The 20,749-nt window shown below is 41.9% G+C and overlaps 2 protein-coding genes across 3 annotated transcripts in view; one reads left to right on the top strand and one right to left on the bottom strand.

The window, feature by feature from the left end:
* Positions 1 to 2,945, bottom strand: part of ccdc62 (coiled-coil domain containing 62) — a 48,657-nt gene extending 45,712 nt beyond the window's left edge. For both annotated transcript variants that reach the window (XM_048556524.2, XM_048556525.2), the window contains exon 1: positions 2,823 to 2,945. In XM_048556524.2, coding sequence (XP_048412481.1) covers positions 2,823 to 2,846 — 24 coding nt within the window. In that variant the 5' untranslated portion in view covers positions 2,847 to 2,945. The remainder of the gene's footprint in view (positions 1 to 2,822) is intronic.
* A 215-nt stretch (positions 2,946 to 3,160) lies between these two features.
* denr (density-regulated protein) overlaps positions 3,161 to 20,749 on the top strand; it is a 32,890-nt gene continuing 15,301 nt past the window's right edge. Inside the window, exons 1-3 of the mRNA XM_048556480.2 lie at positions 3,161 to 3,292; positions 15,900 to 16,002; positions 17,621 to 17,640. Coding sequence (XP_048412437.1) covers positions 15,909 to 16,002; positions 17,621 to 17,640 — 114 coding nt within the window. The 5' untranslated portion in view covers positions 3,161 to 3,292; positions 15,900 to 15,908. The remainder of the gene's footprint in view (positions 3,293 to 15,899; positions 16,003 to 17,620; positions 17,641 to 20,749) is intronic.

Genomic DNA, 20,749 nt, shown 5'->3' with positions numbered 1-20,749 from the left:
TCTCCTGTCATCAATGAATCTCTCCTTGTTTCTCCCGCCTTCCCTTCCAGAGAAATTACCAGAAATATACTAAAACAAGGGGTTTAGAACATTTTTCTTTGAGGGCTACTTTTTGAATTCCTTTCTGATTCACATTGGCCCGTATATTAGATGATTTAATCATCTAGTAATGTTACCTTTCACTTGTTTTAACATCGGATATTTGGTCTTTCTCGGAAGCACAATTGGAAGAGTTCATCAATATCCCCCCCAAGAAAATCATAATCGCTCCATTAAACTTAAAGCCACAACATACAATGGAAGCATTAATTTACTAGATTTAAGAGTACTTAATTTGGTACAAGAAAACAAAAGACATGAACTAACAACAAAATCTTCCTCTTAATCAAAGTGCACACTTCTACACTTAACAAGCCAACAGCCTAATATGACCCGTGCAGACTGAAGTTGCAACTAATATGTTTTTATTGCATATGCACAATGTTGGAAAGTTTAAACAAGCAGTTTCTATCCTTTACACAGCATCTCATATTTTAAGATTAACAATTAATTTAGCACTAACAACAACAACAAAAACAAAGTTGCTGGAAAAGCTCAGTAGGTCAGGCAGCATCTGTGAAGAAAAAAATCAGAGTTAACGTTTCAAGTCGGGTGGCCCTTTGTAAGAAGGGTCGAAGGAAAGGTCACCGGACCCAAAACATTAACTCTGATTTTGTCTTTACAAATGCTGCTAGACCTACTGAGCTTTTCCAGCAACTTTGTTTTTGTTCCTGATTTACAGGATCCACAGTTCTTTTGGTTTTTATTAATTTAGCATTGATGTTGATCTATCATTTACTTGTACAAAAAAAGTTTCAAACTTCTACCATCTCTACTTTCACCACTCAAAGTTCTGTTCTTGTTTTCAGGTTATGCTCCCTAGTCCTAAACCTCTTTAAATTTCATTACTATGACTTCATTATATTTTCTTCATTACAACATTAATAAAGCACTCTAGAATGTCCCAAGAGGATAATAACACTATAAAATTGCAATACGTCTTTAATAACTTGGGATCTTAATATACGTGGAACAATTACATGTTTATCATTAACAGCTACTGCATATCTCTAGTAATTCACAGCATTTGAAACATTCTGAGTTGTGATAATACAAATGCAAATCTTTTCTTTGAAACTATCCTGTTCATTATTAAATTATCCAAATAACTGTGTTAGTAACAATAGTAATTCTACATGTTTTCAATCAAATGGCTCCTGAACTTATGTAGACTTAAGCTAGTAACTCCACTGATTTGTTTTCAAGATGTTTAGTATCTCACTGACTTCAATCTTTCCCAGTTTTTAGTTAGATGAATATTCTTTTGTTGACAGATTTAAGACACAATTATCTTCAGTAGTTTTGTAGTTTGGGTTGCAGATGCTGTGGTTGTTTCACTCGCCAAGCTGGTTCATTAGTAAGAAGCATTAACTTCTGTATCAGAGGCTGTACTGATGACAGGGTAATGAAATGTCAACAAATTAATGAACCAGCTCAGCAAGCAAACCAACCACAGCAGATTTAAGACCTTTCTCTCCTCCATGCGCTCTCTTCTCCTTTGCTGAGCCACCTCCTTCTGCCTTAGCACCTATCTCCTCCTCATAGACTTTCACCCACTTGCATCCTCTTAGCTGCTCCTCCCCACCTCCCTTCCCTCAGTTCTCGGGTTCCAACTTTCTCATGTTCCATGTCTGCTGCTGATATCCTGAAACTCAATTGATCCAACTATTATCATCAGGACGCATGGGAGAGAAACAATGTGTGATTGCAGAAACTGCTTCTCATGGGTTCTGTTACTTGCACTTTCAACAGGGATTAGCTTTCTTTCACTATTGCTTATTTTGAATTTTCCCAGGCATTTTTGGAGGAGTTGCGATTTCAAGGGTAAATAGCTGTATATTATGAACCGTAACCAAACTATCTTTAAAGGCAGTTACTTATTCCGTTTCAGTTCGGCTTACTAATTGATTCCCATTCATCCGTCACTGAAATTGGCCCTGTCTCCAATTAAATCTTGCTACCCCAGATTGCTTTTTGATTTTTCCTATACCTAACCTAAGCCATTAGATCACTGTCCACATCTCCTCAACATTCGATCCACCTCAGTATTGAGATAGGGGCATTTTTGATAGAGAAAACTATTTAACTCCTCAAAACTATTTAAACCATTGTTACTACTGTCCAAATTAAGATAGTTAACGACTCTGATTATCACTACTTTAAAGCTATTTTTCGCAATCAACCCATTGTAAACAAAGACGTACTGCGGATGTTAGGACTCGAGACAAGGGCATAACATTGTATCAGAGATAAAAGGAACTGCAGATGCTGGAGAATCCAAGATAACAAAGTGTGAAGCTGGATGAACACAGCAGGCCAAGCAGCATCTTAGGAACACAAAAGCTGACGTTTCGGACCTTGAGAAAAAGGACCTTTTTCTGATGAAGGGTCTAGGCCCGAAACGTCAGCTTTTGTGCTCCTAAGATGCTGCTTGGCCTGCTGTGTTCATCCAGCTTCACACTTTCTTATAAGGGCAAAACATGTTGGGGAAACTCAGCGGCTCTCTACACAGATTCTACAGCTCTCAACCAAACGTGAAGTTTGGTCAATAATAAAAACAAATAACAGCGGATGTTGGAGATCTCAAACAACAAAGATTATTGGAGAAACTCAACACATTTGGCTGCATCTGTGGAGAGAGAGGAAGAAGAGTCCAGTGACCCTTCATCACAGCAGTACAGGGGAAAGTCTAACACCAGTGACAAAACAGAAAGAACTCCCACCCTGTGTCGCCGGCTCGGTTTCATCGCCGTGTCCAGTCGGGCTCCCCCCACCCCAACCCCGGGCCCGGAACGGGCGGCAGGAGTTTGATCGAACTCCCCCGTCTCCTTCACCGATTGCCATGCTCAGAGCGACCGGCTAACGAAGGACCCGCCGCGGGCGCCTGTACAACACCGACGGCCAAAAAAAAAACTGCCGCCGGCAATTCCGCCGATAATCTACCATTTCTCTCGCCGTCTGAACCGACGGCGTAAAGGCGTCGCGGCAAATGAGCGCTCAGAATTTTGAACCGGCACTGCACAGGGCTGCCCCGCTTGTCGTTATCCGAGCGACAGGGGAGACTGGAGGCCCTTAGAGACGTGCGCAGGCTTCCCCCGGTCGGCTGGTTCATTCAGGCGGTTCGCTTCTCTTCATGAATCTTTTTATTATCGGCGGTAGATGATCACGCTGGAAACTGGTGGCAGTCGATAAGGTTTGGAGTTTTTGTAGTTTCCTGTGTGGAGCGGCAAGACTGTCCGGGATAAATTCGCACACTGTGTGGCACTAAAGTGCTCCTCAAGGTGTTAATCAGGCTGAACATTCCTGGAATTATTTCATTTTAATTCCCCTGAAAAACCCGTATTTAGTTAACATTCTGTTGGAAGTCGCTCACTTTAGATTTGCTCGCTCCCATGCTGCTGCAGTAATTACATTTTGTGTACGTGGGACAAGCCCATATTGGGATCTTGAATAGCGAACAAATTTTAGATGAACCTTTCCTGTGTGTAAAATTAGTCCAAAACCCATAAAATCAGGTGCACCTGGCAATATCAGCACATATCGACCTAATTTAGGGCACTTGATCAGGAGAAATTTCCGTTACCCAGAGTGGTGAGCCTGTGAAATTCACCACAGAAAGCAGTTGATGCCAAATCATTGAATGTTTTCATGAAGGAGTTAGGTACAATTCTCAGGACTAAAGTGATCAAAAGGTATAGGGGGGAAAATGGAACAGGATGCTGAATTAGTTGATGGGCCATGATGAATGGCAGAGCAGCTTCAAAGGTCCAACTAATTGACCTATTTCTGCTTGCATTTTCTTATTTCTGCTCCTGTTTTCTTTAACCATCTTTTGCTGAAGGGAAAGCTGGACTGGATGATGCAGAGGTTGAAGATGGTGGCAGGAATTCTGATGTTCTAACAATTTTATTTGGATTGTTAGGTGTGTGTTGCTGAAAACAGACATGCTGTCAAAGCCTTTCATCTTGCAATGTTCAGGACAAACAAAAAGTTGCCATATTGCAATAACTTATACTGCATGAAAATAGGGTGCAGATTGTCGACATGTCAGCTTTGATTAGTTGATGTGTTGTCATGAAGAACACCTAGCACACTGATGTGCCGTGCGCTTTTGTGTTATAAATAATCTTGTAAATAGGGCCCAAGCCTTGCACCAAACTAGGACTCATCAAAGCTATCAAATCATTTGCACCAACTCTCAAACCCCAGGCTACCACTTTCAGATGTGAATGTGCCCAGTCAACTGAATATTTCACTGAAAGAATAAGGTATCTCAGTCATTTGAGCAATGGATGAAGCATTTGCATGCTGTTACTGTGCAGTTAAAGTGGTATTTTCCATTAATGGAAGCTGCCATCAAGGCAAAGAGGTGGTTAGCCTACCACACACCAGTAATGTGTCACATGAATTTCACTGATAATGGGAACTGCAGATGCTGGAGAATCCAAAATAACAGTGTGAAGCTGGACGAACACAGCAGGCCAAGCAGCATCTCGGGGGCACAAAAGCTGATGTTTCGGGCCTAGACCCTTCGTTAGAGAGGGGGATGGGGAGAGGGTTCTGAAATAAATAGGGAGAGATGGGAAGGTTGACCGAAGATGGATAGAGGAGAGTAGAGGTGGGGAGGTGATAGGTCAGTCCGGGGAGGACTGACAGGTCAAGGAGGCGGGATGAGGTTAGAAGGTGCGGCTTGAGGTGGGAGGAGGGAATAGGTGAGAGGAAGAACAGGTTAGGGAGACGGGGACGAGCTGGGCTCGTTTTGGGGATCCCCTCCCCCCTCCCCCCTCCCCCCACTGCATCTTCAAAACCAGCCCAGCTCGTCCCCGCCTCCCTAAACTGTTCTTCCTCTCACCTATTCCCTCCTCCTACCTCAAGCCGCATCTCCATTTCCCACCTATTAACCTCATCCCACCTCCTTGACCTGTCCGTCCTCCCTGGACTGACCTATCCCCTCCCCTCCTCTCCACCTATACTCTCCTCTCCACCTATACTCTCCTCTCCACCTATACTCTCCTCTCCACCTACCTTCTCCTCTATCCATCTTCAGTCCGTCTCCCCCTCTCTCCCTATTTATTTCAGAACCCTGTCCCCATTCCCCTCTCTGATGAAGGGTCTAGGCCCGAAACGTCAGCTTTTGTGCTCCTGAGATGCTGCTTGGCCTGCTGTGTTCATCCAGCTTCATACTTTGTTAACATGAATTTCAGTGCCAGATTCATAGACTGTAGGTCCTTATGAATAGTGAATCTTATTAAACAGCGCATCACTTTGGCATTTCAAGGTGATCACACTGAACAGGCCTTTCTAAATTCAGAAAGCAGTGTCTAATATTATGCATGACTGTGTTTAGACAAACATTGCTGAGCTATTAAAAGTATGCTATGAACCATAGTAGCAACCAATTTAAGATTGTTTTGAGCTTATAATGTAGTTGACATATACTTGCTACAAGCTATATATATTCATAAGTCAGGCTCCTGATGTGTGCGAGTAAGGAATATGTCCAGTGTTGCACCTTTTTAAAAAATTAAACAAAAATAGAGGGGATAATTTCCTTGTATGTTCTTCACTGCAATGCTTTGAACATTCAGAGTCCACCTGATGATCAGTCAACACCAGTTTTTTTCTGTGATTTTTCAGCAATAGCACCCATGCTGTTCTTTCCCATCCAGACCAGGAGATGTCATATTTTGCACCTGCTCTGTGCTGAACCAGCAGTTCTCTAAGTGAGGAGCAAAGGGAATGAGAAGTTGTCCAAGATTTCTGCTTGTGGTCGCTGTATAGTGAACTCTGCTGGATGTGTTTGGATGCAGTAACCAAACTGGGAGGGGTCAAACTTAGAGCTTGGCCAAAATATAAGGCCTGTGCCTGATGAATCTAATGTGAAGGCCAGCTCTAGAACTACACAGATGTATAGGCCCAACTGGAGGCCAACGATATGTGTTAGTGGTTCGTAAGAGTGAAATGGCACTAGTAATCCATAACCATTTTGGTTAACCTCAAAATGATTGGCAGTGGAGTGGAAATCATGACTCCTATCATCTCTACTGTCATGCAGATGTCGGGTTATCAGAGAGTTCCACTAGACGAGTTATACAATGTATTCTCTCTGAGGTCTTGCTGCATCCTAGCAGATGGTAAATCAATGACATGCGTTACACCAAAGCAGCTGATGCAAATGATTAGATTGTAATGACGTAATAAAATATACGACGGCTATACTTTATTTAAAACAAAGTTGTTTATCCTGGGTTTGTAGCCTATTTATAGGTGACTTTTTTCTCTCTGGCGAAATACAGGGCTTGTGTTCAGAGGGTGATTTATCTGCACAAGCAAGAAATAAAGTGCTTGCATTTCTATAGCACCTGTTCACATCCCCAGAGTGTTACAATGGATTTTACAACCAATTAATGACTTTGTTTAATTCATTGTTCAATAACAATGACCTTAATCACCAAAGTGCACTCGGGAACAACTTCAGAGGTTTCAGAAACAAAGAGTACCAGATAATGTTTATGCTGTTGCAGAGGAAAGTCAACCACACCTGCCACAAATATTACTGCATTTGTGTATTCACCTGGATTACGTCCTTTATGTCTGTAGAGGAATTGAAACCTTTGGTTTTATGACTGTGAGGCAGTCTGGATATTTTCTAATCAGCCTGTTTAGAAATGTTATTGCACACATCTGGACCAGGCGAAACTTGAACCTGTCTCCGAGATAGGGTCACTGTCAGTGCAACACAAGAGCCCTCTGAGGAAAGTCTGTTACTGTTGAACACTAAAACATTTTGTGGTGTCAGCTTGTTTTAGTCATGGTGCTGTCATTGGTGAGTTGCGGGTTCAAGTCCTAGTGTAGATTTATGAATTTAACCTTGGTAATACTTGAGTTCAGGGATGACATACCATCTTTAGGATGAGATGTTAAACTTTTTAGATGAACTTCAAAGATTTTGTGACACTACTTGAAGTGCAGCAAAAAAGATGATGTTCTGATTTTGTGAGCTAGGATCTGTCCTAATTAGACCCCGATATAACTGGTCAATCAGCTTGGTTGCTGAGCAAACTTTGGTTGCCAGATAACATTGCCTACCTTCCAAAAGTGCTTCATTCGCCAAATTATAGTTTGGCGTAACAATATGGAGCTGCAGTAGCACAGCAGGCCAGGCAGTGTCAGGGGAGCAGGAAAGTTGACATTTTGGGTCGGGATCCTTCTTCAATTTGGGGTAACTTGAAGACTTGCAAGGCAGTATACAAATTGGGAGAGACAATGGTACAATGGCAGCGTGACTGAACCAGTAATCCCGAAGCCCGGGCTATTGCATTAGGAACATCTGTTTAAATATCACCACAGCAGCTGGTGGGAAGTAAACTTGATTGAATTAGAACATAGAACATTACAGCACAGTACAGGCCCTTTGGACATCGATGTTGTGCTGACCTGTCATACCGATCTGAAGCCCATCGAACCTACACTATTCCATGTACATCCATATGCTTGTCCAATGATGCCTTAAATGTACTTAAAGTTGGCGAATCTACTACCGTTGTTGGCAAAGTGTTCCATTCCCTTACTACTCTCTGAGTAAAGAAACTACCTCTGACAACTGTCCTATATCTTTCGCCCCTCAATTTAAAGCTATGGCCCCTCGTGCTCGCCGTCACCATCCTAGGAAAAAGGCTCTCCCTATCCACCCTATCTAACCCTCTGATTAATTTATATGCCTCAATTAAGTCACCTCTCAACCACCTTCTCTCTAATGAAAACAGCCTCAAGTCCCTCAGCCTTTCCTCGAAAGACCTCCCCTAAATACCAGGCAACGTCAAAGTAAATCTCCTCTGCACCCTTTCCAAAGCTTCCACATCCTTCTTATAATGCGGTGAGAATTCTAGAATTTTTTTAATCAATTTAATGTTTTCTTTTATTCATTCACCAGATTTATTACCCAGTTAAGAGTCAATTACACTGTTCTGGGTCTGGAGTCACACGTAGGCCAGACTGGGTAAGGATGGCAGTTTCATTCCCGAAAGGGCATTAGTGAATCAGATAGGTTTTTCCCACCTTTAGCAACGGATTCATGGTCGTCGTTAGACTCTCTTAACTCCATTTTTTTTGTTGAATTCAAGTTCCACCATATGAAGTTGGGGGGGATTTGAACCCATGTCCCTAGAACATTACCTGGGTCTCTATAGGTTAACTAGGCCATCGTCTCCCCTTAATTTAAATTAAATGATAATGGTGATCATGAAGCCATCGTCATAAAAATCCATCTAGCTCACTAATGGCCTTTAAGGAAGGAAATTTGCCATCTATATCCAGTCTGGCATACATTTCACTCCAGGCTCATAGCAATATTGTTGACTGTTAAGTGTTGTCTGAAGTGGCCTTGAAGTTCAAGGGCACTTATGGATAACAAATGCTGGTCTTGCTGGCCATGTCCATGTCCCATGAAAGAATCAAGAAAAATATTATATAAACTTGTCCCTTTCTCTTAATAGATGTTAATGAAGGTAGTCTTGAGTTAGGATGCAGGATTCAAACAGGTTATGTCCTTCCTTTTTTTTCATATCTATGCCAGTTAAACCTCTTCAGCGTCTGCCTATGTCAAATAATTCTGAATTATTTTTACATCCACCCTACTTTCTTGGTGTTGATAACCTGGGTTAGTTCATACTCTTGGGTATTTTATTACTTGAAATCCCTTTTTTTTGCAGCAAGAATTTGTATAGCAACTTTAATGTAGAAAGAAAACAACAGATTGTATTCATATAGCACATTTAACATAGTAAAATAACCCTCAACACTTCACAGGAGTTTTGGCAAACAAGATCCATTTAATGAGATGGTGGATAAGCTGATCTAAAACTTGGTCACGAAGGTAGGCTTTAAAGTTCACTTTACAGGAGGAAAGAGAGGTAAAGAGGTTTAGTAGGAAAAGCCCAGAGCTCAGGATCTTGGTAGATGAAGACCTAACCACCGATGGTGAAACAATGAAAATTTTGGGTTGCTTAAGAGGCCAGAATTGGAGTACAAATGACTCAGAAGGAGTTGGAGGAGATTTGACATGTAAAGGAAATATTTGAAGATGCTCATGAGGGGCGAGAAGGAAGAATAGGTAAAAGGGGTAGCAAAATTTATAGAGTGAGAACTGTTCAAAAGTTCTACTGAAGTCATTATTATGACAAGGTTTGTACAAGTGAAAATGCTTATAGAGGGCCAGCTGGGTTAGAAGACTCAAGACTCACTATCAAAGATTTGACCAAGGCTATTGGGGGAAGGGTGGTTGGTCGCTGAAAGGAGAAAAGAGGAGTGTGCAAAAGATAGAGTTGGAAGCCCAAACGTGCCATGGGTGCCCTTCAAGGTGACTGATATTTTAAATAAATGTGTTGGAACACATAGTTGGCATAAGCCAGTGAAGACTAAATGATCGATAAGTGAGACATAGTGAGTACAGGATATATGTTTTATGTTTATGAGAGTTTATGAAGGCAGAAAATTAGCCAGTTAGACTATTCAAGAAATCAAGTCTAAAAAAGTGAGGCAAGGTAATGTCAGAGGCAAACATTATGGAACTGCAAGCAGTAGTGGAGTTGGATGTGACTTGTGATTTATTACCAAGATCTGTTCTAACTGGATGCTATGCTTCACCCTGTTTCCTTCAGTCTGAGCTTTTCGCTGGAGTCGGATGCCAACAGTATTTGACTATTGAATTTTCCCCTGTGAATGATGTCACTGAGTGGTAACAGTAGATGAGGAAACGTAGAAAGCCGAGAATAGATTGTTGAAGAACTGAATTAATGATGAAAGGGAGGTGGGATTTCATGGCTGAAAACATGCTGGCTGCATATGTTCAAATGAGTGATACCAGGGAAGTGTCACAGAGCTGATTAAAGGCAATAGCCACACCAAATATGACAAGACAAAATAAAAAGGAATAATGCATCACAATCACTATTGCAGGAGAATGTTTGTAGCATTAACTAGAGCAAATTTAATGCTGTGAACAGACTGGAAGTCAAAATCTTTCTAGGTTAAATTGCTGAAATATATTTTGTTTTCATATAACTCATCCCTTTACCTCTAAGATTAGAATTTTATTTCTAACACAATTAGATTTTCTATTGCAGTCAAATGACCAAAGTTGAGCTCGGTGTTCTCAGTGTGATCTAGCTATTCTGATCTGCTTGTATGTCATAGAACTCTATTGCTTGTAGCACATAGAAAAGTACAGCACAGTACAGGCCCTTCAGCCCACGATGTTGTGCTGTGGAATAATCCTAATCCATAAATAAAATAACCTAACCTACATTCCCCTCAATTCACAGCTGTCCATGTGCATGCCCAGCAGTCGCTTCAATGTCCCTAATGACTCTGCTTCCACATCTACCACTGGCAAAGCATTCCATGCGCTTACATCTCTATGGGTGAAGAACCTCCCTCCGACGTCTCCTCTATACCTTCCTCCTAACACCTTTAAAACTATGACCCCTCGTGGCAGTCAATCCTGCCCTGGGGAAAAGTCTCTGGCTATCTATCCATGCCTCTCATTACTTTGTACACCTCGATCAGGTCACCTCACTTCCTCCTTCTCTCCAGAGAGACAAGTCCGAGCTCAGTCAGCCTCTCCTTGTAAGACAAACCCTCCAGTCCAGGCAGCATCCTGGTAAACCTCCTTTGCAACCTCTCCAAAGCCTCCACATCTTTCCTATAATAGGGCGACCAGAACTGGACACAGTATTCCAAGTGTGGTCTCACCAGGGTTTTGTCGAGCTGCAGCACAACCTCGCAGCTCTTAAACTCGATCTCCCTGTTAATGAAAGCCAAAATGCCATATGCTTTCTTAACAACCTTATCCACTTGGGTGGCAACTTTGAGGGAGCTATGCACTTGAACACCAAGATCCCGCTGTTCCTCCACACTGCCGAGAATCCTGCCTTTAATCCTATATTCAGCATTTAAGTTTGACCTTCCAAAATGCATCACTTCGCATTTATCCAGCATTTATTGAACTCCATCTGCCATTTCTCAGCCCAGCTCTGCACACTGTTAATGTCTCACTGAAGCTTGCAATAGCCCTCGATACTATCAATGGCACCTCCAACCTTTGTGTCATCAGCAAACATACTAACCCACCCCTCAACCTCTTCATCCAAGTCATTTATAAAAACTGCAAAGAGCAGAGGCCCAAGAACAGAGCCCTGCGGGACACCACTCAGCACTGACCTCCAGGCAGGAAACTTACCATCTACAACCACTGTCTGCCTCCTGTCAGCCAACCAACTCTGAATCCAGACAGCCAAGTCACCCTGTATCCCATACATCCTGACTATGAATGAGCCTGCCGTGGGGAACCTTATCAAATGCTTTGCTGAAGTCCATGTACACCACATCCACTGCTCGACCCTCGTCAACCTGTCTCGTGACCTCCTCAAAGAACTCAATAAGATTTGTAAGGCATGACCAGCCCCCCTCAAAGCCATTGCTGACTCCCTTGAATCACGCTATGCTTTTCCAAATCGTCATAAATCCTATCCCTCAGAATTCTTTCCAAAACCTTGCTGACCACAGATGTAAGACTGACTGGTCTGTAATTTCCAGGGATTTCCCTATTCCCTTTCTTGAAAAGAGGAATAACATTTGCCTCCCTCCAATCTTCTGGTATGACTCCCGTGGAGAGTGAGAAAGCAAAGATCTTCGCCAGCAGCTTAGCAACCTCCTTTCTCGCTTCCCGGAGCAACCTAGGATAAATCTAGTCTGGCCCTGGGGACTTATCAATCTTAATGTTTGCCAAAATTTCCAGCACATCAACTTCCTCAATCTCGATCTGTTCAAGCCTGTTTTCCTGCTCCTCAAAGTTCTCATTCACAACAAGGTCCCTTTCCTTAGTGAAAACTGAAGCAAAAAACTCATTTAGGGCTTCCCCCACCTGCTCAGACTACACGCACAAGTTCCCTACGCTATCCCTGATCGGCCCTACCTTCTCCCTGATCATTCTGTTATTCCTCACATATGAGTAAAACGCCTTCGGGTTCTCCCTAATCCTTCCTGCCAAGCCTTTTGTGTGCCCCCTCCTCAGTCCACTTTTGAGCCCCTTCCGAGCAAGCCTGCAATCCTCTAAAGCTGTGCTAGACCCCTGCTTCCTCCACCTTATGTAAGCTGCCGTTTTATTTTTGACGAGAAGCACCTCTGTTCCCGTCATCCAAGGCTCCTTAATCCTACCCCTTCTTACCTGTCTCAGAGGAGCAAATTTATGCATCACTCGCAACAACTGCTCCTTAAACAGTCTCCACATGTCTGTTGTGCCCTTTCTGTGGAACAATTGCTCCCAATCTGTACTTCCCAACTCCTGCCTGATAGCGTCATAGTTTTTTTTTCCCAGTTAAATATCTTCCCCTGGTAACTGCTCCTTTCCCTTTCCATGGCAATGGTAAATGTGAGGCTGTTGTGGTCACTGTCGCCAAAGTGTTCTCCCACCACGAGATCTGACACCTGTCCTGGCTCATTGCCAAGCACCAAATCCAAAATGGCCTCCCCCCTCATCGGCCTGTCCACATACTGAATAAGGAAACCCTCCTGAACACACCTGACAAAAACGGCTCCATGCAAACCATCTGCACTAAGGAGGTTCCAATCAATATTGGGAAAGTTGAAGTCACCCATAACAACAACCCTGCTACGTTTGCACTTTTCAACAGTCTGCCGGCCAATGAGTTCTTCGATCTCCCTACTGCTATTTGGGGGTCTGTAGAAAACCCCCAGTGAGGTGACTGCTCCCTTGCTGTTCCTAACTTCCACCCATACTGACTCATTCGACAAACCTTCCTCGGCAACCTCAGCCCATACCACCTCAGTAGACAAGTCCTCATCAGAAATTCTTTCACCCACTGTTATACTGTCCTTGACTAACAAAGCCACACCTCCCCCCTCTTTTACCACCTTCCCTGACCCTGCTCTATCCATGTCTCCGAAATGGCCACAACATCTAAGCCCCAGGTACCTACCCAAGCTGCAAGCTCACCTACCTTATTCCGGATACTCCTGGTGTTAAAGTAGACACACTTCAATCCAGCTTGCTGTCTGTCAGCACACTCCTGTGACAGTGAGGTCCTGTCCATGTCCTCCCTAAGCTCATCCTCCTGTGTACTAGGACTACACCTCAGTTTCCCATCCCCCTTCTGAGCTAGTTTAAATCCACCCGAATAGCACTAGCAATTTTCCCACCCAGGATATTTGTGCCCCTCTGGTTCAAGTGGAGACCGTCCTGTTTGTAGAGGTCCCACCTTCTCCAGAATGAGCCCCAGTTGTCCATGTACCTGAAGCCCTCCCTCCTGCACCATCCCTGCAGCCACGTGTTCAGCTGAAATCTCTCCCTGTTCTTTGCCTCGTTATCACATGGCACAGGTAACAAACCAGCGATAACCACTCTGTTTGTTCTAGCTCTCAGCTTCCACCCTGGCTCCCTGAAATCCTGCCTGACATCTTTATCCCTCTTTCTACATATGCCATTGGTGCCTATGTGGACCATGATTTGCGGCTGGTCACCCTCTCCCTTCAGAATCCCAAAGACACGATCCGAGACATCACGGATCCTGACACCTGGGAGGCAACACACCAACCGTGAGTCTCGTTCGTTCCCGGCAAACCTTCTATCAGTCCCTCTAACTATTGAGTCTCCAATGACTATCACTCTGTTCCTATCCCCTTTTCCCTTCTGTGCAAGAGGGATAGACTCTGTGCCAGAGATCTGCACCCTACTGCATGCCCCTGGTAAGTCGTTCCACCCCAACAGTATCCAAAATGGTATACTTGTTTTTCAGGGGAATGACCACAGGGGATCCCTGCAATGACTGCTTTTTCCCCCTTCTAACAGTTACCCAGCTTTCTTCATGCTTAGGAATAAGTACTTCCCTATAACTCTTGTCGATCATTGACTCTGCCTCCCGAATGATCCGAAGTTCATCCAGCTCCCGCTCCAGTTCCCTAACGTGGTCTTGGAGGAACAAGAGTTGGGTGCACTTCCTGCAGACGTATTTGGATGGGACGCTTATGTAATTGCTTTCCCTATTGCGTGGGCATTGTGCCTAGAGTGTCTTCTTTAAAGAGTGAACTGAAGTTCACTATGAACATTGGAAATCTTTTAGCAAGGCTTTTTAGAGATTACATGACTAGTGATTACAGCTTGCTCCGCTGTAAGCCCTCCTGGGACCTTTGTGTTTTGAACAATGACTGGCTTGGAATGCTGCTTATTTCATGTGGTTTAGTTTGAACAAGCTGCCAAGCTGAGCTCCGATTCTGAAAAGAAAACCCTCTATTTTGGTTCTGGATGAAATTTCTCTGTGTCCTTTTGGAAGAGTGATTGAAAGAAAATTTCATGTCTGTATTTCTTGAACAAGCTGTGTCTAAGCTTTCATTCTGACATAGCCATGCATGATTAGTGGCTTGATCACGTGTCATAACTACTACAGAATATTATGTGCTTTATCCTTTTTATCTTTTGAGAATAATCCCTTGGCCAGGTGCCTGCCTTTTCTAGAAAAATGAACTCTGCAGAGAACTTCTCCAGCCTCAGACATAACAGGAGAGAGAACCAGAGGTAACATTTCAGTTCAGTGGTCTTACCACTGATCTGATATGCGAACTCTGTTTCCGCATCTGCTGCCTAACCTGAATATATAGCATTTTCTGTTTTTATTTCTGTTTCCAATCTTTCACAGTACTTTGCTTTCATGTTAATTTGTTTTCTGTCAGCTTACTTAAGTAAGCAATCTAAATTCTTAATCTTTAGTTGCAGTGTTCTTTTCTGTTGTCCTCCTTTGCATTAGCTTTTTGCAAGTGCTTTTAGATCCCATGATATTTAAGGGATGCTGTTGATCTCAACTTTGATAAAGCTGGAAACTTGCAGAGATCATCTTTGGTATGGACTAGACCAAAACCACGCTCAATATACTAAGAAGATAGCCTAGATCCTAACTTTTTCTTATTTTAAAGGTAAGTGTTCCAAATGTGTTCCATTGCGTTCCAAATAGATTGATCAAACTACTCGACTTTAAGCAAAACACAGTTTTTTTTTTTAGTTTTACACTACAGGTAAAATACGAACAAAATAAAAAGAAAACAATTAGCTTAATTGTAACTCTATTGAAATGCTTAAAAAAAGTGTTTACTACTAATTAGGTGCTCCCATAAACACATCTTTGGCAAACACTATAAAATAGATTGCCTCTCACCCAATTTTAGTAGCGGGAAGAGAACCCCAGCGCTTAGCTGTAACAGAGAGAGGAATAAGAGCTTCTACATCCAGCTTCAAGACCCAGCATCTACTGCTGAAAGCTAAAACTAAAAATCCTGGTTCTGTGGGAGCTTGCGCCACCCATACATGCTGTTTGTATTGTTCCAACATTTTTTGAAAAAAGCACCTCATTAGTTGTTTATTTTATTAGCTTTGCACAGATTGCTCAGCACCTCTATCTCAACCGTTCTTCACAGAAGAAGGACCAAATACACCTCTTAAAGCCATAGTATCATTATGTAATGAACAACAATATTTGATGCCCACAAGTTGTGAACATGCCGTCAGATTTCCAGTTTTAATAAGAATAGACCATTCAGTAAGATTATAGCTGATCTATATGTCTCACTAGCCTTTTTGAAAGATTTTGTTTAATGACTAAAACTGGAAAATTCTGGAGCTATTCACAGATAATACTGAAAGTATTCTATGAATAAATCTTGTATTTAAAAGTATATATGTAATTAAGGTCAGTATAGTTTAATTCCATTCTTTGCTTATGTCTGGTCCTTAGATTTATGAGATGGCCACTACTGAAAATGCGGACACAGAAAACAAAGAAGCAAAGCCAGCCAGCAATAAGATGCAATACCCATTAAGAGTACTCTATTGTGGAAGTAAGTTTGTCAGGAAAAGAAATTGTTTTATGTGTTATGCATTATAAGGTAACTCTTTAAATAGAGTCCAAGCCCACACATTTAGTGAGTTTTATTTTAATTAAAATGACATTCCATAACATTTGCACCCTACTGCTTACTAATTCCCCATATTTTCCAACTAGTTCTTGAGTAAATGATATTTCATCATCTACTCCCTCATTCCATTTCAGTCCCAAACATTCCTTGAAAGGTAACACATGCTCTATAGTACAAATGTAGTTAGAAACTTGTTACTTTTATACAACAGTTTACCACAATACAAAAAATTAATTGTTCTACTGATAGTATAAGCCTTTTCAAAAAAAAATTCCCCCTTTTTTTTATTCTCTTGTGGGAGGTAGGCTTTACCGGCTGGCCAGCATTTGTTGACAGTTGTAGTAACTTCCAGTTGCTTCTGCTATTAAAATCATTATTGTTACATCCAATGGGAAGTCGTTCTACATTGTCAAGTAGCCTTTAGCAGCCCTCAAGACTGTAGATTTGTGCCTTAAACTTAGCTGTCACTCCACTCACAAGGAGGAAGATCCCATGCATCCGGCTCCAAGACAGACCTGTGTGAGATGCTTGAACAGATTCATGAAGATTTGAATGATTTAATCACAGAATTTTCCACTGTTTCTAAAAGACAGACCTACATGGCAGATAGGTGATCACAATTAACTGTGCAAGTTATTTTTAAAGTAAATTTAATCAGTTTACTGAGTAATGGGTGAAAGTGCAGTATCGTATTTCAGGGGATTGGCGATGAAAATGTGACCTTGTTCCACTTTGGAGCATTTGGTGTATTCTCTCTCAGCTAGATTCTTGGAAGAGCTTATAGCTCATATATCCTTGCTGTATTGGTTGGAGGAAGATTATGGGAACAGAAACAAAATGGAAAAGATATTGAGCATCTTAACTATTACGTAAAGCAAATCCAAAGAGCCACCAAGTTATAGGCAGCTATTTAACTCAATAGAATCAGGTAAGTTGAACTGAACATGTTCCGCAAAGAAATGAATGCTTTTTATTTTTTTTAATAATTTACTGAATGCCAAAAGCTTAATGCTTGAGCCAAAGTGAAGCGTGAAGTGGATCAATGGAGTTTTCACATTAGCTTGCTAACAATATGGTATGTGAGTTAGAATGTCTATGCATTTATAATCAGAGGTTTAAAAAAAACACCCACTATGGTCACAAAAGTGATTGTTTTCACTGTTATATCCTAGCTGTTTTCACATGACTCAACACCAGTTCTGAACAAAATGTTAAAAGCTATATTCTATTAAACTAAAGTATCCAGGAAGTTGACTTACTAAATCAGTAGTCTGCATGATCCGATCCTGAATTAAACCTGGAGTTGGGGGCTTTTTGTCTTTTAAAATGCATTTGCTGATAGTTCTTATAGTTCTTTTTAATATGCATATATTGTTAATTTTTTTAGTCAATTTAGTTAATTGCTGTAATTGTATGCAAATACTTTTCACTCTTTGCTTTTTTACCTACGCTGAAATTTCAGAAAATTGTTTTTGTCTGAAAATATGCTTATTTTTGTTAATTGTCCTGAAAAAAATTACTTTCTTTGCTTTTTTTCCAGTCTGTTCGTTGCCAACAGAGGTAAGTGGTATTCATTGCATGAAATGCATTTACCTTCATGATTATCTCCCCTGTTGTATTTCTTCCATTTTATTTTGATTTAAATAGATTGCAAATCAGTTACGGTATATATTTGAGCTTTGCTTAATTTAAGTGCTATCCGTGCATGGGATTGGACAGTTTATCTATGTCACAGATAGAAAGTGAAGTATAAGAAGTACTTTTAAGTCCATCCTTCACCCCATCTTTAAATATAATTTTAAAATGAAAATTATTGCCTCAGTAGTAGTTAATGCTTCGCGACATTTCATCTTACAGAAATTACTTACTTTCAGTTTTGTGTTCACTCGGCAATCATCAATTTATGCTAATTAAGACATGCAGTCGTGAATAATTCAATGTTAATAACTCAGTCTTGAAGAGGTGGCTGAAAGGAGGGGCTCTTGTGGTGTGATGGTGGTGTCCCTGCCTCTCAACGAGGAGGCCCAGGTTCAAACCCCACTTGCTCTAGTGGTGTTTCATAACATCCCTAAACAGGTTGATTAGAAATTTTGTCCTTGCCATGAAGTTACAGTTGAGTACCACAGTGTACGCAGATATTTGCAAGTTGGAATATTTAAACACTAGTACTCAAGATAAGAAAAAGAAAACATAGACCATTAATGTCAGTCAGACGTTGCACCTTCATGAGTCAGGTCTTCGATTCAGTATGTATTTATGAGCTTTGTGCTGTTTGTAGGGAATATGAAACATTGAGTCTCTGCAGAAGAAGGCAAACTGTACTTTTTAAAAATATCTGCATTTTTAGTTGCCATGATTTTGGGGGAGCAGGTGTTGACTGTACAAATTGTTCTTTTATACACTCAGCTCCTTTTCTTGATTTACAGATGTTCAGTTTTAATAAGCTTGAGATTGTGTATGTATAAATCATACTATAATACAATCCAATATATGGGTATAATTTCTATCCCAGTCAAGAGGCAAAGGCAATTAATTCATTTCTGGGATATAGGCATTGCTGGTTTGGCTAGCATTTATTGTCCCTAGTGGTCCCTGAGAAGGTGATGGTGAGCTATAGTTTGAACAGCTACAATCCACTTGATTTAGGTAGGCCACAATGCTGTCAGGCAAGCAGTCCCTGAATTTTGACCAGTGACACATCAAGGAAGATGATTTATTTCCAAAACAGGATGGCGAGTAGCTTAAAGGGGAAGTTCCAATTAGTGGTCTTCCCGTGTATTTATTGCCCTTGTCCTTTTTGGTGGTAATGGTTGCGGGCTTGAAAAGTGCTGCCTAAGGAGCCTGAGAGAATTTCTACAATGCATCTTTTTGATGATACACACTGCTGCTGCAGAGCATCAGTGGTGGAGGGACTGAATATTTGTGAATGTAATGTTAATCAAGCATGGTGTCATGCTTCTTGAGTGTTGCCGGAGCAGCTCTCATCCCTGGAGAGAAATACGTAACACTCCTGACTTGTGCTTAGTAGATGGTGGACAGATTTGGGAAATCAGGAGGCAAATTGCTTATGCAGGATTTCTTGCCTCCAACCTCTTGTAGCTACAGTATTTACATGACAATTCTATCCAGTTCAGTTTCTGGTCAGTGAGCACCTCTGTGACGTTGATAGTAAGGGTTTCAGTGAAGGTGGTGCTGAAAGTTTTTGAGAAGATTTGTAGCTCAGGCTGTGGGTGAGGTTGTAGACTTGCTTGCCGAGCTGGTGTGTTTGATTGCAGACGTTGCATCACCCTGCTAGGTAACATCATCACTGCGTCTCCGGTAAAGTGTTGGTGTTCTGTCCCGCTTGTTGTTTATATGCCTCGGTTTGCTGGGGTGGTTGGTATCACTTCAAATTCTGTTCTTCAGTAGCTTGTACCTCAGGTCCAGTTCAGTGTGTTTGCTGACGGAGTTCCAGTTGGAATGCCAGGCCTCTAGGAATTCCCTGGCATGTCTCTATTTGGCTTGTGCTATTATGGATGTGTTGTCCCACTCGAGTTCATGCTTCGCCGGAAGCTTACTGATGATGTCACCTAGCAAGGTGATGAGACGTCTGTAATCAAGTGCACCGGCTCAGCGAGCAAGTCTGCAGCCACAAGGTAGTGCCATTGAATGCCATGGGGTGACTGTTAGATGCTCTTGTTGGAGATGGTTATCGGCTGGCACTTGTGTGGCATACATGTTACTTGCCGCTTTTCAACCCAAAGCTGGATGCATTTCAGCATGGCCTACTTCAGTATCTGAGGAGTTACAAATGATGCTGAACATAGTGCAGCCAACAATGAACATCCCACTTCTGACTTTTTATAATGGAGTGAAAGTCTTTGAAGCAGCTGAAGATGGTTGGTCCCAGGACACTACCCTGAGGGACTCCTGCACAAATGTCCTGGAACTCAGATGACTGACCTCCGATAACCACAACCACGTTCTTTTGGGCTTGGTATGATCCCAACCAGCAGAGTGTTTTCCTCCTGCCAATTCCCATTGACTTTATTTTGCTTGGGGTACTTGATGTCACAGTCTGCAGCCTTGATATCAAAGGTAGTCACTGTCCCGTCCCCTCTGGAATTTGGCTGTTTTGTCCATTAGTTTGAACCAAGTCAGTAATGAGGTCAGGAGTTGAGTGGCCTTGAGAGGCCCTGAGTGTCCTTACCATAACTGAACATCAGTAAACAAATTATTGCTGAGTCACTGTCACACAGCATCCACCGCTTTCACTGAAAATAGCCTGATTTGGGTTTGTCCTACATTTTGTGTACAGGTCAATTTATAACATTGCTGGCAAGATGTCAGTGTTGTAACTATGCTAACAGTTTAGCTAGGGCTGTGTTTATTTTCTAGAACACTGGTACTATTGCCATAATGATGTCAGGGCCATAACATTCGCAGTTCCAATTCCTTTAACTGCTTCTTGATATCAGGTGACATGAATTGAATTGGCTGAAGGTAGTGAATCTGCAAGAAGGCCAAGATCTATTGTCTACTTAGGACTTCTGGCCGTAGGTGCTGAAATGCCTCATCTTTCACACTGATGTGCTCGGCTCTCTTCATTGAAGACGGTGATATTTCTGGAGCTTCCTTCTCCAGTGAATTGTTTAATTGTTCATCACGGTTCATGATTGGATGTGGCAGG

This window comes from Stegostoma tigrinum, chromosome 26, assembly GCF_030684315.1.
Source record: "Stegostoma tigrinum isolate sSteTig4 chromosome 26, sSteTig4.hap1, whole genome shotgun sequence".
NCBI classification, from domain to species: Eukaryota; Metazoa; Chordata; class Chondrichthyes; order Orectolobiformes; family Stegostomatidae; genus Stegostoma; species Stegostoma tigrinum.
Note: the sequence above shows the minus strand (reverse complement) of the source record. Positions and strands in the feature narration are given on the sequence as shown.